Source organism: Oncorhynchus mykiss, chromosome 15 (assembly GCF_057628025.1).
Source record: "Oncorhynchus mykiss isolate SJ-2025 chromosome 15, ASM5762802v1, whole genome shotgun sequence".
In the NCBI taxonomy this organism is placed as follows: domain Eukaryota; kingdom Metazoa; phylum Chordata; class Actinopteri; order Salmoniformes; family Salmonidae; genus Oncorhynchus; species Oncorhynchus mykiss.
Window position 1 is genome coordinate 18195415 of NC_143036.1, and position 12014 is coordinate 18207428.

Sequence of the window (12014 nt, forward strand, 5' to 3'; positions counted from 1 at the left end):
AAGCAATCTACTGGGCCTATTGCTATACTCATGGTATTTCTGTTTAGTAAAGAAAACTTTTTTTTTTTATCTCCCGAGTGTAGTCCAAATTCAGTTTGGCTTTGGCTGCTTTAAGATGACTCCAGGAGGTGCTGTCTAGGGATTGGTTATGTATTTTTTCACAGCATTCCAGCTCCCTCTCAAGATCTAGCCTGTGTGCTTCCATTGCTTTTTTCTTAGAGGAAGCATATGCAATTAGATGACCTCTTAGTGTGGCTTTAGCAGCGTCCCACATTGTGGCCGGAGAAACAGGATAGTCTTTATTGTCTTGTGTGTAGTTGTCTATCCATGTAGTTACCAATGTATGGAACTTGTCATTTGATAGCATGGAGGTGTTGAATTTCCAGCTCTTTGACCTTGGGATGTTTTTGCAGAGGTCAAAGCGAAGGAGGACAAAGGCGTGATCTGAAAGTGCTATGGGTCCGATTGTACATGTGGCTGAATTTATGAAACTCTTTGGGATAAAAATTTAATCTATACGGGAGTAGGTGTTATGGACATTAGAGTAGTATGTATAGTCCATAGATGAGCTATTATTCTCTCTCCAGATATCTATCAGTCCCATCTCTTTAGTAAGAGAGTTCAACATCTTTGCAGATCTAGGATTTGTGGTGGGGACTTGAGATGATTTGTCTAGGGTTGGGTTAAGGGTACAATTAAAATCTCCGGCCACCACGCCAAAGGAGACACAATGCTCATTGAACAGGGTTATAATTTTTGACATGAAGGCAGGAGTATCTGTGTTAGGGGCGTATATGTTTAATATAGTAATTGGTTGACCATACAGTGACCCAGTTATCAAAATAAATCTCCCCTCCGGATCAGATATGTTTTTGTCAATTATGAATGGAACATTTTTATGGATAAGTATGGCTGTGCCTCTACTGTTTGATTTGAAAGATGAGAAATACACCTGTCCCACCCAAGCTCTGCGGAGTTTGGCATGTTCAGCATCACAGAGGTGTCTCTTGTAATAGCGCAATGTCTGCTTTTTCCTTTTTTAGAGCACATAGTATCTTAGTATGGCAGTTCCATGTCCATGTCAATAGATTTTAGGTACTAGTCATCGTCATCGAGCAGTAATCGAACTTTAGTGCAAGTCATCGCTGGGTAAAAGTGGATAGTAATTACAGCTGCGTTCACATAAAAGGAAAATAAATGGTGTACATAAAATAATAATCTCTGAACACCCCAGCCGAGTTCCCAAACAACTCGACACATCCCGTTGGATCTATTACCCCCCCGCTCAGTCTCAATTCTGTGTTCCGAATAAAACAAAAACCGGGAACAGTTAGCAACGCACAACGTCTCCCTCTCCCCACCAAAGAAATGCCTCATCCTCTCCACCCCGCATTGAGTAAATAACACAGTTGCCCTCGTCCAGACCCCAGTAAAAGAGGGGAGAAAAATAAAATCAATAGCCCAGCCTACATATGCCTCCCCCAAGGGACATAGGGAACCCCAGGTAATAATAGCAACAACAAAAAAACAGGGAAATAAAAGTAGGCTGAAACATTAGTAGGCCTAGGTTAGGCTATACAGCCCATCCCTCTCAGTTAAAGGACAATAAATATAAATTGGACGGCTATAATGACATTTAGGGGGTGGATCTCTGGATATCGGCTATATGTCGTCTTACCTCCTTTAGTAATGGCATTAATCACATTTAGTCATTGGTCTGTTTCTCATTGGCCAGGATTGTCTTTCAAAAAAACGTTTTGCCTCTTCGGGAGTTTTGAAGTGTCGCAAGGCTCCTTGGTGAAGAATCCTGAGCTCGTTTGGGTATTTGAATCCCCTGAAGATGCCTCGGTCAATGGAGTATTTCTTCACTTCGTCAAATTCTCGGCGCTTTCGGCGTATTCCAGCTGACAGGTCCTGGTGTAAAGCGAGTTTGGCGTTTCCCACTGTGATGGTGTTGTTTTTCGCCGCCTGTAGGACTCGTTCCTTGTCGGTGAATCTCAGGAAACGTATGGTGATTGTGCGCGGTGGTTGTCTGGCTGCTGGTGGGGGCCTCAGTGCTCGGTGAGCTCTCTCGAGTTCTATGGGCCTGTCGGTGGGCAGGTGGAGCCACTCGGGAAGTTTGTCTTGCAGGTAGCGGATCAGTGGCATGTTTCCCTCTTCTTTTTCGCCCAGATTGAATAGAACACAATTATTCCTTCGCCCCCTGTTTTCCAGGTCCTCTGTTTTCTCTTCCAGATGCTCGATTTTCTTTTTAGCATATGCTATTGTTTCCATGGCATCTGTCAATAAGTTTTCCATGGATAGGATTCGCCCCTCTGCCTCGTCCAGGCGCCCCGCGTTTATGGTTAGCTTGTTGTTGATGTCAGGCAAAGCGTTTTCCAGGATTGTCACCTTGCCCCCTATCGCACTGAGCTGAGAATTAATGGCATCTAATTTAGTGTTTAGTTCTGTACGTTGGGATCTCAACTCAGAAAGGATGTCTTCGACAGAGTGCGAGGTTGGCATTCGTTGTGCCTCGTGGGGGAGCGGGTTCTCTTGCTCCTGGCTAATGGCGCTAGTTTTTTCTGAAGCTAGCTTCTTCTTGGAGGCTTTTTCCGTCGCTAATACTCGAGTCCGGGTAAAAATGTCACCTGTAGTGTCGCCTTTTGTAGCCGCCATGACTTTTTCTTACTAAAGCTAAATGAGTGTGAACTTGGAGTGGAGGTAAGATTAGGAATTGGAAACTACTTGTGCGGAGCTCTTAGTTCATGCGGCCATCTTGTTCAAGGGTCACGTGATCCCCCAGTAGAAGTTTTTATCGAAGAGGTCAAATCCAGAGGTTCCAATCAAACACGTCTCATATACTCTGAGTATACCAAACATTAAGAACACCTTCCTAATATTGAGTTGCATCCCCTCCCTTTTTACACTCAGAACAGTCTCAATTCGTCGGGACATGGACTCTACAAGGTGTCGAAAGCGTTTCACATGGATGCTGGCCCATGTTGACTCCAATGCTTCCCACAGTTGTCAAGTTGGCTGGATGTCCTTTGGGTGGTGGACCATTCTTGATAAACACAGGAAACTGTTAAGTGTGAAAATTCCAGCAGTGCTGCAGTTCATGACACAAACCAGTGCACCTGGCACCTACTACCATACCCTTTTCAAATGCAATTAAATCTGTTGTCTTGCCCATTCACCCTCTGAATGGCACACATACACAATCCATGTCTCAATTGTCTCGTCGCTTAGAAATCCTTCTTTAACCTGTCTCCTGTGGATTTAACGAGTGACAACAATAAGGGATCATAGCTTTCACCTGGATTCACCTGGTCAGTCTATATCATGAAAAGAGCAGGTGTTCTTAATATTTTGTATACTCAGTTTGGTAAATAAAAAAGTATTAGAGAAGTTCTTCCATATTGGATAATATAGTTATTGGAGTGGTGTACTTTCTGTGTGTAAATAAATGATAACCCAAGCTCCTCAGTACAAAATCTGTACAAAAAATCCTATTCTACAGTTAATCTTTGCAATGTCTTGAATTGGAAAAAACATATGGTCAAATACATTACTATGAATGAACATGGCAATTGTGGGACATCAAGTTATTGAATTGTCTAGTATAAGCAATGTAAGAGCAAGAGATTCCGGAATAATAGACTTGGAAGTATGTCAGATACCAGTAGTGTGCTTTCAAGCACACTTACAAGGCAGTATGTCTGATTACACTAGTGCTCCCGCTGAAGCAAGCGCACCAATAACAGTATTGTTCCTGTTTTCATCAAGCACACTAATAATTTAAAAGTATGTCAGATTACAGTAGTGAGATTTTAACAAGCACCCTAATTAATCTGTATCATCAGACAGTAGGACAATCTTACGAGATATGTTGCACAATGCCAGGTTGACCTCATACAGAGAGCATAAGTGGTCAAAACAACTGCTCCCTCTTTCTCTCACTTACACACACGCACATGCACGCACACACACCATTGATACGCACACACACACAGGAGTGGTCTGTATATCTAGGCCACTGGAGGTCCGATTAGACCCCTGGACCTGCTGGAATTTTGTTTTGATGGCGTTGTTTTTCCAGAGATAACTAGGGGCTTCTGCAGAGACAACATCAGGCCCTTGATCGGTGTACACATCATTGTTCCCACTGGAAAAACTGGTTGCAATGACGTCAAGACGTCGTGCCATTTCTTGCACGCTAGATTATATATATTGTCACAGGACTGTACAGATCGCTTGAATGTAGAGTGCACCTGGTAAGGGAGTGCAGAAAGGCTTTTATCTACCATGTACAGTGCATTCCGAAGGTATTCAGACCCCTTTCTCTACATGTTGTTACGTTACAGCCTTATTCTAAAATAAATGTTAAATAAATGTATTTCCTCATCAATCAACACACAATAACCCATAATGACAAAGCAAAAACAGGTTTTGAGAAATACCTTATTTACATAAGTATTCAGACCTTTGCTATGAGACTCTAAATTGAGCTCAGGTGCATCCTGTTTCCATTGATTATCTTTGAGATGTTACTACAACTTGATTGGAGTCCACCTGTGGTAAATGCGCTGTATGTACTGTACATTGGGTAGTGCCAATAGTAGCAGTCTTGGCAGATTTAAATGTTGTTGATGTCTGTGAGAAAGAAGTCCCCTTGCTTTGTATGATGATGTCATGTTCCTGAGTCTACCTTTTTAAACAAATGTGTACTTGAGATTCTGCAGTCCCATCCTACTGCTACTAGGCCAGTGGTCCTAAGTTACCGCACACTGGTGAGTGTTGGAGGAGGCCATAGGAAGGTGTCAAACAACCTTGAATCCCTCCCGTCACCGTGGTTTCAGTCCAGACACATTGTGCCCTCTACTGGCCATGTCAGTACAGTATACAATAACAACGGTCCAGTGCTTAAGCAGGTTAAGCAAAAGGAAAGAGAAGATTATGTGCACTGTTTAAGGATGCAACATTTCAACCTTCAAGCTGAGGTATGCAGGCTATCGGCAACCAATATTTGTTGAAAAGAGCTAGATTGGAGAATGTAAGCTAGAGAAGGAAGGTAGACACGAAAGCTGATAATGTTACAGGTAGAGGTTAGTGTAGCTCATGTTACAGGTAAAGAGGTTAGTGTAGATCATGTTACAGGTAGAGAGGTTAGTGTAGATCATGTTACAGGTAGAGAGGTTAGTGTAGATCATGTTACAGGTAGAGAGGTTAGTGTAGATCATGTTACAGGTAAAGAGGTTAGTGTAGATCATGTTACAGGTAGAGAGGTTAGTGTAGATCATGTTACAGGTAGAGAGGTTAGTGTAGATCATGTTACTGGTAGAGAGGTTAATGTAGATCATGTTACAGGTAGAGGTTAGTGTAGAGAGGTTAGTGTAGATCATGTTACAGGTAGAGAGGTTAGTGTAGATCATGTTACTGGTAGAGAGGTTAGTGTAGATCATGTTACAGGTAGAGGTTAGTGTAGATCATGTTACAGGTAGAGGTTAGTGTAGATCATGTTACTGGTAGAGGTTAGTGTAGATAATGTTACTTGTAGAGAGGTTGAAATGAAAGTGAGGTACAGAGGAGGGGATGGAAGAATGGGGGGAGGGCAACCATATTGATCCCCCCTCAGAGATGTGAAAGATCTGGTTTGGGGGCCTGTTGTTGTGAGGGTGGTAGGGGTGAGGAATGTATACATAAGCTTGTACCTTACTGTAATGTTCTGATTTGTTGGGGTCACTAGTGCCACCCCATTATATGCAGGGTTGGCAGACTTGACCTATACATCTACTACACTCTAGAGGTTTCCTCCCCTAGCAGCTTTTCAATGGTGTATGTTTGTGTTTCTATATCCCTTAGTATGAATTGTACCTCTGTGTGGACTAAATGTTTGTATATTTGTTAGCGTGAAGCATACCTCTGTGTGGACTAAATGTATGTGTGTGTGTGTGTGTGTGTGTGTGTGTGTGTGTGTGTTCGTATAGCCTATGCTTCACTGTGATTCTCTGTGTACCGAGTGACCACACAGCAGCAGCAGCTCTCCCTAAACCCTCCAGCAGCAATCCCATAATCACTCTCCCCTTTCACAACCCCAGTTGCTCGGCAACCGTCAAATAAACAGAGCATCGCCAGCGAGCGTCATCGCGCGTGGAGCAGCTGACTGGCCAGTTAGCACTGGAACAGGAGAGTGACACCAGGGTGTCACAGAAGCCCTTATTTTAGCGGCGTGACAGTCACCACGTTCTCTGAGTGCATGTAAATGTCGAAACTCCCTATTAGCCACATGACTGGGCTAAATCTCTCTGCACACTGTCCAGAAAAGGGATTCCATAATGGCAGTGTTTTTGCTCTCTGTTAATTGCTAACTTGTGGAGGGCAAACTGAAAGCATAAAGAAAAGCATCGTAGGACCTTAGAAATGCTCGTGTGTGAAGGCCCATTCTCAGCCACATTGTGAGAAAGGCCCATTCTCAGCCACATTGTGAGAAAGGCCCATTCCCAGCCACATTGTGAGAAAGGCCCATTCTCATTCACATTGCGAGACGTGATTTAGAGAACAGATGGAGGACAATGTTTAGTTGTGAATGTGTAATTATGTTGGGATTGTGAGTATGGGTGCAAGTCATTTAAGTATGTGAGTTTACCCCTCAATCATTCAGATTTGCTATATGGATTGTGGGATGCTGAGCTGAGAAACATGCTGTCACACGTACATGACAATATGTGTGTGTGGTCATTTTGTTTTGTGGTTAGCCATTCTGTTTGGTTGTGTAGGAAACATTGGTGGCCTGTCCATGAACCAGACAGTAGATGTGTGGCAGCACTGGCTGGCTTCATTCTGCTGTAATACTGAGCTCTAGTTATGGAATTGTGGGAAACCTACCCTTATAGTTGGCCTGGATAGGGCTTAGCGATATGGCCAAAATATCATATCACTGTGTTTAAAAAATTGGACGGAATGACGGTGTTTGACAGTATTTCATATTTTAAATAATAAAAGTTCTACATTTGCTATATGAGTAGTGTGTGCCTTAGGGTGGCAACACACATTCTAAGTGATTTCAATTGGTCTTTCTCCATTCTGATTGTTTTATACTGTTCAATTCAACTTTTTCTCAGCATTTTCATCTATTTCTGCATTTCCTGCACTCATTTTAGATTATTTCGACACTGCCGTGTGCGGGTGAAAAATATGGGCAAACAATCTAGGCCATATATTATTTATTTATTTATTAACAGTGGTTAGACTACTGACCATTCTCCCTTCTCAATACGGATATCAAGTTATTTCACTTACAAGGAGAGCTTAGTCTTGGTTGCCGTGGAGAGAGGTTTTGACAGGTGTTTGTGCTCATTGAAGATTGGCTAATCACCCTACAATCACCCTATAGGGGAGGGCTTTAACAGTTTGCAACTCTTTTGCTTATAGCACAACCCATAGTTACCGGTATACTCTGTTGTTGTGAAGTTAACATGTAGTGATGGAGAGAAGAATCTTCCTCAAGTGCAGATCTGGACAGGTTAAATCAAGCGCAGCTAAAGTGTTAGAAAGCCAACAAACCCAGGTATGGTACAGTCCTTGAACCCAGGTATGGTACAGTCCCTGAACCCAGGTATGGTACAGTCCCTGAACCCAGGTATGGTACAGTCCTTGAACCCAGGTATGGTACAGTCCCTGAACCCAGGTATGGTACAGTCCCTGAACCCAGGTATGGTACAGTCCTTGAACCCAGGTATGGTACAGTCCTTGAACCCAGGTATGGTACAGTCCTTGAACCCAGGTATGGTACAGTCCTTGAACCCAGATATGGTACAGTCCCTGAACCCAGGTATGGTACAGTCCTTGAACCCAGGTATGGTACAGTCCTTGAACCCAGGTATGGTACAGTCCCTGAACCCAGGTATGGTACTGTCACTGAACCCATGTATGGTACAGTCCCTGAACCCAGGTATGGTACAGTCCCTGAACCCAGGTATGGTACAGTCCTTGAACCCAGGTATGGTACAGTCCTTGAACCCAGGTATGGTACAGTCCTTGAACCCAGGTATGGTACAGTCCCTGAACCCAGGTATGGTACTGTCCCTGAACCCATGTATGGTACAGTCCTTGAACACAGTTCTGGTACAGACCTCACATAGTCATTTTGTTCTTAGTATGTTGCCATATTCTGCATTAGCATGCAAGTTCACCAGGTTCTCACTTCAAACCAAGCTGCATTAGAGGTATCTTTGACAGACAGGTAGGTCATTTCCACACATGGCTCCCACTCTGTAAATTCTTGTGTGTTTTATTAAGAGGGTGTCAACAGGTGAGTAATTAGCATGGACTAGACTGATCTGGATTCTGTCCAGAAACACAAGTTGACCTTCAGCAGCCAGCAGATGAGGTTTTCATAGAATCCCACAGAATTTAACCCCCCCACCCCCCACCCATTTATGAATGTATTGAACTATTATGTACATGTTTTCCCATGAGCCCCCAGTGCTGCAGGGTTAGTACTGGAGTGTGATAAAGTAAGGGACCTATACTGTGAATAAGGACTATAATGGTAAATGTCATGGCTTGAAGCCATGATGCAAGACAAGTGATAACAACATACATACACACCCCAACACACATTTTTATCTGCTGAATGTGTACCAGCAGTACATGAAAGGATTCCGAGCTAAATGTCCAAGCGGTCAAGCAAAGTCAAGGACATTTCTCACAACCTCTCTTTCCATCTTGTTTGCTATCTCTCTCTGCCCCACTGTCTCTGCCCTTCTCTCTTTCTTTGTCTTTCTCTCTCTTTCCCTCCCTCACACAACCTCTCTATATTGTTCTCTCCCTCTCTCCCTCTCCCCTCTCCCTCTCTCCCCCTCTCCCCCTTCTCTCTTTGGCCTGTACTCCTGATTGCATTTTGGTTTTAAAAAAAGATAGTCAAAGATTTTGGGAGGGATTGGTTAAACCCCGCTCACAAGAAGAATAAAAAATCTGACTTAAATAAGGTTGTTTGGAGATTTACTGGCACATTAGTGCCCCTCTAAACAGAAAATAACAGGGCAGAGACAGGAATATGATGAATATGAGAGGAGATCCATCAGAGCCTATTTAATTATTTTTATATAAGCCAAACAGTGCCGTCTGAAGAAGAGTCGAGCCATTTTTACTTTGTCACAGTTTTCTGGGGTTGCAATGGGCATCACTGGGGGGATGGAGGGGGCATTTGGCAATTTAAGTTTGGTTTCAGTAGGTTATTCCTGATCTCTTTGTTGTCAACATTAATGATGGACTTTGGCTCCCAGGTAGGAGGTGTAAAGAGCTTTGTGGAATTATAGTGTTATAATGTTAGTGTTGATTTGTTGTTGCTTTTTAATTCTCTTTTGTGACTTCATTAGCCCCATGGTGTTTACAATACAACTGACTCTGTGTGGTCGCAGCTGAACTGTGGAGTTTTCCAGGACGACAACTGCGTTGACGAAACAATCTGCTCTCCCTCTCACACGCGCCCCTGCTCCAGCCAGTGTTCAGTTGAGCGTAGACTTCCCAAAGAAAGAAATAACACCACTCTCAAAAAAGACTGCTCCCTACACACAAACCAACTCAAGCTTACCTCAGATAGTCTTTAGCATATCAGGGGCTGAGAAACAGTAGCTCTGAGGCCGTGTGCTGCTCTTCCATGCAGAAGGCAGAATGCTCTTCCCTGCAGAAGTCAGAATGCTCTTCCATGCAGAAGGCAGAATGCTCTTCCATGCAGAAGGCAGAATGCTCAACCCCACAAAAAATGTCTCCAAAGCTTTGGGTTTTTACAAAATGTGGTATTAATGATGGTCTCCCTGAACAAGATTGGTTGTCTTGTTCAAGTTAAAAATCCTCAGGACCACCCAGGCTTTACCTATGACTATCCAGGTAGTTCCCAGCACACTTTTCCCTTCTCATACTAACCTGTGGTCTGTAACTTACAGGTACTGATGCGTGTCTCTGGGGCATCGGCTTAGTCCATGCATTAGTGGGTGTGAGTGTGTGTCTTTGACCCTTGAATGAAAAATATTACGTATCAGTGAACATTCATCGTATTGTCCCTCCTGATAGTAGAAATCCACAGAGGCACTTCTGTAATAAAACCATGTTATATTGTCAGATACCTGCTTTCAACCCTATCACATGCTAAAGAAACACTACGCAGGAAAGTTGTGTGTTGTGTGAGAGAGATGGAGAGTTCTGGAAGAACAAGAGAGCTTGAGCGGCAGGCGGGGAGGGGGGGGGGGGGGTGTCAGGGCTTTGCTCAGAGTCAATGGCTGTCAGAGGTAAAAAGTGTGTGTGTGTGTCAGAGAAAGGGAGCGGGTTTTGTTTCCTTTCCTTTTACAGCCTCTCTGTGATGCAGCCTCGTTTTTAAAGGAACACCAGCCACACAGCTGTACATGACAGTCTACGGCAGCAGGGACTCTGTTGCTGTTGGACGCCTCAGTGGATCAGAGCGTTCAAAGATTCAAAGAGAGGGAGGTAGAGAGAGAGAGAGAGAGAGAGAGAGAGAGAGAGAGAGAGAGAGAGCTGCAGGGAAAGGACAGAACAGGTTCTCTTGGGAAGTGCATTTAAGAAGAATAGCCGATTCAGAGCTGAAGGAGATTTATATGAGACCAGCTCTCCTCTGGGGGTTAAGCTTTCAGCCTGCCTGCCAGCCTGCCTGATTTCTTTCCTGCTTCCCTTCCTATTGTGTTTCTACTGTGAACTATCTAGCTGGCTCTAATATCCAGTCTCTCCACGCTGTCTATATTGGAGAGAACCCCTGGGATCATCTACTTGGATTGACGGTCACTACTCAGTATTGTCCTTGGATCAGATTGGCAGGGCTCCTAAAGGAGAAGATTGACCCAGCTTGTTTCAAGTGCGAATTCTGCAAGGTGAACATTGATGCTTGAATCAGGTCTTGTTCAGGCTTGATTGAATAATATATCGTATTTAGTTGGATATGTACTATTTGGGTTTACACACTATACTTGTGTCCCATCGTGCCCCATGAAGCGATTCGGGAGCCTGAGGGCGAGCAAGAAGAAGAAGGAGCCGGACAGACGGACAGGGAGGAGGCAGTCCGAGCCCCATGACCTATTGGGAAACAGTAAGCGGGCAGCATTTGTATACACACTAATACCAATTTGTACTTAAACAGTTACAGTAGATGTGATTTAAAAGCGTAGGTTTGTACAATTAATGCCAAAACTGTGGCAAGTCTTCAGAAAAGCTCAGTGAGTAACTGTGTGTGGGAGTGAGTGTGATAGTTTGCTTGGATCTAACATAAAGTCCACTGTCTTCTCAAGGAGCTGGCTTGATGACCGATGTGATACTGGAAGGCTTCAGAAGCTTAGGATGTTGTAATGTCACCAGGGTGTTGATAGCATGAAAAGCCAGAGAAAGATAGTTTCTATTGAGAGGGAGAAAATGTCAGTGAAAGAACTAAGGCATTTCAGTTATCTGTTTCTGTAAAATAAGGGAGGATTTTTAAAAATGTATTATGACAAAATTTGAAAAACGCATTCATGGGCCTGATCTCAACTTGGGGTAGTGCACTCTCACTGTGGGCCACGCTGGCTGGATAGCTAATTTCCGAGGAAAGGATATGCTCCTTCCACATACACACACTTATTTTTGCCATCAGGGAGTGGAAGATGGTTCCATTGTAAACTAAATCCAGCCATTTACGTAATCACCATGGCTACTCAGTGAATGAGAATGGAGTGACAGATTACAGTGTGAAGGCCTGAGATTACAGGAATACTTCTGGGGATGGCCAAAATGTAAAACCACATTTAGACCGCAGAGACAGTTGCTATTTTGCATTATTGACGTTATGCTTAGGATTTTTTTTAATTCACATTTAAAAGTGGAATTAAGTGTTCCTCATTTTTTTTCAGCATAGGTTTGAAAGTCTGACATGGAAAACATTTGATTGATAAAGATACTACTGTTTCCTCATTAGCTGCCTTGAAATTACTCGACAGCTCTGAAGTTCTTAAAACGCCATGACGATCACCTCAAAGTCTGTAAATAATGTC

The 12014-nt window shown here is 43.5% G+C and overlaps 1 protein-coding gene across 3 annotated transcripts in view; it reads left to right on the plus strand.

Moving 5' to 3' along the window:
* LOC110489719 (5'-AMP-activated protein kinase subunit gamma-2) overlaps positions 1 to 12014 on the plus strand; it is a 97942-nt gene that overhangs the window by 42506 nt on the left and 43422 nt on the right. The window contains exon 1 of one of the 3 annotated variants that reach the window (XM_036943914.2): positions 10274 to 11080. The exons of the other annotated variants lie outside the window; for them this stretch is intronic. Within the exon in view, the coding sequence (XP_036799809.2) occupies positions 10981 to 11080 (100 nt within the window). The 5' untranslated portion in view covers positions 10274 to 10980. Of the gene's footprint in view, positions 1 to 10273; positions 11081 to 12014 lie in introns of those variants that run through there. 3 annotated transcript variants of the gene reach the window in all.